This window comes from Malurus melanocephalus, unplaced genomic scaffold (genome assembly GCF_030028575.1).
Source record: "Malurus melanocephalus ecotype Western Australia unplaced genomic scaffold, MMel_1.1 scaffold_16, whole genome shotgun sequence".
NCBI classification, from domain to species: Eukaryota; Metazoa; Chordata; class Aves; order Passeriformes; family Maluridae; genus Malurus; species Malurus melanocephalus.
Genome location: NW_026623248.1, coordinates 359,546 through 366,075, shown reverse-complemented (window position 1 = coordinate 366,075; position 6,530 = coordinate 359,546). Strand labels below are relative to the sequence as shown.

The window sequence follows — 6,530 nt, the reverse complement described above, 5'->3', positions numbered from 1 at the left end:
TTAATTCTGTCAGTCCAGAGTGAATATCATTTATTAAWTGGTGTAACCTTAGGAACTGCAGCTGCCCACAGCATTGCTGAGCCCCTATTCTCCAGTCAGGGGAAAACCATTTCACTGCAAAGARGATCCAGACTCAGCTTCTGCATTTCACTTTCCTCAGAGCTTAAGCCCTTCAGGGTGTCTGTGGGGTTCAGGTACTCTTTAATGATACTGTAAGGCCTACCATAACAGAAACTGTGAATGTGGAACCCAATATTGTCTCCTAAAAGACTTTAAGGAAGCTGCATATGTTTGCTTGTGACCATTTTGGAAGGGATCTCTATCCTTCCCCTTTACACAATCGAAAAGCTCAGGGAAACTAAGACGATGAAAAGATGTATGTGGACATCTTCTTTTTTCCTTCAGTGAAAGTGATTGTGAAATCAGTGTGACACATTACTGYAAAAAATGTTCTCAGAGCTGTAATAAACACTTTACATGAGAACTTATGAGAGAAGAAATGTAAGAACTCGCAGGAAAACCTGTATTTTATTAGTTCTGTCTATYTGCAAATTAAAAAATTCAGGGTTGTTCAAATTTGTTGTGTAGTTTGTAATTACTGTTTCTGATAGAATATTCCTTATCAAAAATTGACCTTTACAGTRGAGAAGACATSAGGAACAGTAAACCAAGWGCCATCAAACTTTTATTGTAGTTTYTACATAGAMTTTTTGTTTTTATTAAGTCGTCCCARGAGAATCAAACATGAACATTGTGGTGTGTTATGGATATCCCTATATTTAGAACAGCAGTATGAAAACATTTCCCTAAATACTTTTTGTGCCTCTTAACGTGGAGGGCATTTCTTCTCTTCCCTTAAAACAAACAATGGTAACCAGAAACACAGAAACAACAAAATCCGAAAYACAAGAATCTGAACATTGTTACCTTTAAGTACTAAATGTTACAACTTTGGAAGTTCTGATATATTAATGTTTTTCAGAAATCAACCAACAATTGTTTAACCTTGCCAATGAAAAATGACTGTTGATAACAYAGAGATAACAGAAGTGACTCACAAAGCCAACGTTGTTTTTGTTTTGCAGTGTTGTCCGCACATTTTCGGGTCTGCGAGCCATACACGGACTACAAAGGTCGCTACCACTTTGGTTTTCACTGCCCCCGTCTTTCTGACAATAAATCTTACATCTTTTGCTGTCACCATAACAACACAGTGTTTAAATATTGCTGCAATGAGACAGAATTTCAGACTGTTATGCAGATGAACTTAACAGGGAATGCAGATGGATATATGCATAAGTAAGTAAATGAGTTTTAAAGTACTCTTCACCAAACTGTTCCTGGTCTAATAACATAGTCTGAGGTGCACTTAATGATAGAATAATTGCATATACAGAAAAACATTACTAAAAGGTTTTTGCTGTTGCAGAACTCCTAAAAGAAAGAATATTTCAGTTTTGCTTGCTTTGCTTTGACRTGGGCTGTAAACATTGCAAGGAGAGTAAAAGTTGCATATAAATGTGACAAATAAAAAGTTGCATATRAAAATTAGTAAAGTCTTTTCCCTGACCCTAACTTGATCCAAACTATGTTTAAATGTGCATCAGTAAAAATAAACCCCCAAGCTGTTTGTAGGTGAGAGAGGGAGTCAGTTGACATTTTCCGTATCAATCCGAATGCACTGTTTGGAACCCCTGATGTTTTGAATCTAAATCTCTCGTAACAAATCACTGGCCTTGGGAAACAGAAAGTATTTGCTTTTATACTGACATTGTGTGGTCTCTGTGCCTGTTACCTGGGATACTTCCCTGCTCTGCTGAGGGCTGTCCCTTGAGATAAATGTCAGTAAGTTTTTTTAATAAAGAACTGGGAACTAGCAAGTAGATCTTTGTTGCTGATTACCTATTTAGAGACAAAATCTTTACTTGCGGTCAGTTTCCTATTTGTTATTTGACATTCTGGCCCTGCTAATCTGCTGTGATTTCTCTTGGTCTAATCCCCAAGGTCAAATTCTGATCAATCTGCTTTCTCTGCCATTTCATTCTGGGATTCAGCTCCTCCAGGACAAGGAAGGGGCAGATTAAAGACAAGTGGAATCGGGGTGTATGGATTTCCGTTTGCAGCAGGGATTTTGGTGTTTTTTGTGATGCCACAGTCACTTGGGGTGCAGTGTTCATTCCTGGGGAAGCAGGTGCAGGGCTGTTAGGGGATGCCGGTGCTGAGTACTGATGCTGGCTGCTGTGACTCACTGTGTGCAGCCCTGCTCAGCTCGTGGAGTCAGCAGAGTTTTCCCTTCCTTAGCAGCCACTCCTCACACAACCTGTCCAGAGAAACTTGAGTCTTGCGTAGGTGTAGAGGTTGTGCTCTCTAAATTTACAGGTGTTAAAGTGTCAATCGCCTACAAAGACAGATAAAAATAGACTACCCATAGAAGACAGCTTTAAATCAATGTGGATCTACACTGTCTTGTTACTTTATGGGCAGTTGTGTCCTTCAGGTGAAATTGCCTTGACTTTGTAGTGCATCTGGGAACATTGTGAGAATGTATCACACAAAGCACTGGGAAGATACTTCAATACCAAACCCATTAAAGAGCACCCCCTTTCTCCCCTCTTTGTGCAGTCCAGACAAYCCAGCAACTGGTGGCACCTTCACTYGRGGCTCCCCAGCTTTGGCAACATAAATAGCTCCAGGCAACCTGGTGGAGTTCACAGCCCAGTGCTCCTACACAGTGTGTATTCTACATATGCTAAAATATTGGCATGTACTGCCCCTGTGTGTCCTGGGGTGACCCTCAGCAGCCCTGGATGTCAGCCTGCATGGAGAGAGCTCCTCACAGGACTCTCAGAACAGAAGGGCTGTGCATGTAGTCACAGACAGAGCCACCATCTGCTGCACACTTGAAAACAGCCTCCAGAATGGACTCGTGTGGCTGTTGCCCCCACACTTTTCCAGGTTCTTTGTCCTGCCCACAGCAAATTGGCTTTTATTTCTTCTCCTGCTGTGCTGCAAACCCTGCACCAACGCTACTGATGCCCCTGTCTCACAGAGGTTGAGATGTTGCCATCCACAGGCAGTTCAGACAAGCAGAAAACCGGTGCTGGAGGTGCCTCAGCAGCAACTACCACAGCCGTGTAGTCATGGCCATGGTAAGGGTCTTCTGCCCTTCCTTTCACCAGCAGCCTGAAATGTAGAGGGCAGCCAGCCCTTTCCAAGGCAGAGGAACAGGTCCAGGCTGGTTGCAAAGATGCCCCGGGACACAGAACATTTCTCTGCCTCCAGCATTGTTTGCCCACTCACATCTGCACGTGTGCCTACATCCCCAGAAATAAATCCAGGGCTCTTCATGTCACGGGGCTGTTGTGTATGTTAGCAGTTCCTCAGTGGGAAAAAAGAAAAAAAAGGAGTTTGGTATTCTATGGACTACAGCATTTATTTTGATTAGAATATTTACAGCAACAGGTATTATATTAGTTTTCATTTAGATTTTTTTTTTAAAGAGTCACCTTATTCAGTTGTGTGGTTTTTGTTGGTAAGATTCATGGTTGAGAATCTGCAGTCAGTTTACCATTTGGTCCAGGATTTCCTGGAGACATCAGCTGTGTGTGAACTTCTGCAAAGGTATGTGGTATCATACTTAATACAATAAAAAAAAACTCTGGAGTTGTGCCTCAGAGAAGTGCAAGAATGGAAGTGGTATGGCCTTGTTCCTCAAACATCCCTTGTAATGAATCTGTCAGGACCAGGAAAATGAAGAGATGCYGCTTCCTACGTAAAACTCCAGCGATGCAGTGAGACAGACAGGAGAGAGATCTCCTCACCCTGAACTCAGTGACATTGGCAGAAAACTTCCTGGTATTTTTAGAAGGAGCAGAAAGAAGTGAACTCTATGTGCCTAATTAAAAACATTGCAAAAAGCTTCTTACTTAATACTCTGACTTTATTTAACRTACACGATAATTTGGATTCTAATACATCCAGGGTTCAGTTACAGTGACAAAGTAAGGTCTTTGTTTAGATTTAATTTCACACACCACTGAAAAAAATTATGATGAAACCTATTGTACTGTGGCTGGGGAGAATAAGATATGGGAATGGCAGTGAACTGAAAAAAAAAGGATTATAGTTTTCAGGGAAGAGTGATCCAGTATTATTGCTTCATTTATTTCAATATTATTATTTGGTTTATTTTTCCCCTTAGCGATCCTTGTGATCACCAAAACAAATTTCTTGTTTTATGATACCGTTGAGGGAAAAAGTTAAYGATGTGGCCTTGTGACTTCTTCGTTATGGCACAGATGAAAAGGCACATTTGTCTTCCACAGTCTACAATACAACTATAGCCATGTTTGTTTACTTTTTTCCATTCCTGTAACAGTATTTTTGTGTTTTTGTAAGAGCAAAATATGGGAGTATTATACCTTCACAATCATGCAGATTAATCATTCTGTAATATTTTTGAATGTGAATAATGCATTTAGTACTGAAAATAGAAATATAAAGARTAGAAATAGAAATTATGTCTGACAGGAGAAGTTTTGTTGTCCAAAATATTTTGCTTTAGAACCACCTAAGAAATTAACTATTTTCAAAAATAGTATTCACTTGAATGTAGTTTATCCAGTTTTCATAACTCAGAATTTCTCTTTGCATGCTTTGGTGGATTATCAGTAGTATTGCCATGATAGGGGTCCTTAATCTGATACTGGAACAATGTTCTGGCAGTCTGTAGTGCATCCTAGTGTTTTTCCTAATTTCTTAGTCCAGTTTTTCARAGTTGAATGGCTTTTGCACACCTGATTACAACATTGGCACCCAAAGCAGTTTGAGAATAGAATAGCACCATCTTTCTCCAGGTTCTGCATGTCCCCTGCAGAAATGGCATTTGCTTAAATAGCACTCAGAATGTCATGTTTACAAGAAACCAGGGGAAAAAGAAAAATCTATCCCACCACCAACTGTTGCAAAAATATGTAATTTGGCAGAGAAGACCTCTTAGGTACGACAGTAACAGATTCCTGAGGAAAACTCAGGATTGGACAAAGGTCTGGAGATAATTACAAGAACAAAATAGGGGGGGAAAAGATCTCATTTAAAGTGTACATGCAAAAACTGCACTGATWTCCTCAGTGGTAAAAGTACCAAGGCATTTTCCAGGATGTAACCTTTCATTTCCTAGGGGCAACACTTACTGTTCGTACTTCAAGTACCAGCCCCTTTTAAGGAGAATAGGGGAAGAAACAGTTTCTGTGACCATCTGTCCACATTTAAACTCTTCAATTATGGAATTCAGCCCACAATTGTTTTGTTTCGTTGCTTTTTCAAACCTGAATTCCCAAATGAATTATTTTTTGTTCATGTACTGCCCATAATACCCAAGAAAATCTACTAAAAAGATACAGACTGATTGTAACCAGCTTGTCATTTGYCTCAAAAAGTGAATTAATTAGATGGGTGTAACTCGATCTACCCTGTAGTGGAAGAAAACGTATCATTTGAGTCTTGGCAAATTTGGAATCTGTTCACACTTTATTTTTATAAAAATGAAACTTCTGCCCAGAAGAACAGGAAAACCAGATTGCAAGAATAAACTTTGCCAATTAAATCATTCAGGTCAATGTAATGAGAGCGAATCCTAGAAGTTTTTGGATTCTGAGTTCTCTTTTGTGTTTCTGACCTTACTGTTATTACTGTAAATAAGATTGTTTTCTAATGAGGACATCTTAATTTGCAGGGCAGTTTTAATTTTTACTAAAATCAGCRGCAGTCAGAAAAATTAACATTTTCTACCATCTTAATAGTTGGAGAAACAGAAAACATCGAATAGGGGATATATTTCTGTGTACTAGATGTACTATTTACTATTTTTGCTTGTGATTTTTTACAAGGCCCTTTTGATAGTGMTGTTGTCCCATTGTCCATTTATGAAAACAAAGCTGTCCTTCATTTTTGTATTTGTGAGAAGCAGATGTTTATTTAGGAGGAGCAGGGTTATGGCATGATCAAAAAACTGCTGCTTTAAATTGGACCACTCAAAATTGCTAATTGATTTTTGCTAATGAGAATTTTGGTGGATGAAATTAAGTACCTAAAACACAAACTCTTTTGAGTTAACTATGAGAAACATTCCTGCCTCTCACATTGTTTCCGAAACAAACACTAACATGTTTTCCAGCATTTCCATTCTTAGTGTGAGTCAAATGCAGCTCACCTGTATGCAAACCTGGATGCAAAATTGGTATCAGTAATGAGGAGGAAAGGGATTTGTTCAAGTGCATTTCTTCCTGACTTTTCCAGACTTTGCTTCCCTTTTACTTATATTAACAGAAAATAGAAGAGTTTACCCAAATAGGAATAAATCCACTGGAAATCAAGAGTGGCACTGCTGAGAGGCCTGGGTTAACCAGATCCTGTTCTGCTTTCAAGTGCCTGAACTGCAGATTTTAGTGYATTACTGAGGTTTACCTCTGTTGTGTGAAGTTAGGCTTGCATGTCTAAGTCTTTAGTGGAGGCAAAGACTCTGGAGTTAA

General features: G+C 39.3%; 1 protein-coding gene across 1 annotated transcript in view; it reads left to right on the top strand.

Annotated features, from left to right (window-relative positions):
- SHISAL1 (shisa like 1) overlaps window positions 1-6,530 on the top strand; it is a 72,236-nt gene that overhangs the window by 39,865 nt on the left and 25,841 nt on the right. Inside the window, exon 3 of the mRNA XM_057385529.1 lies at window positions 1,086-1,299. Coding sequence (XP_057241512.1) covers window positions 1,086-1,299 — 214 coding nt within the window. The remainder of the gene's footprint in view (window positions 1-1,085; window positions 1,300-6,530) is intronic.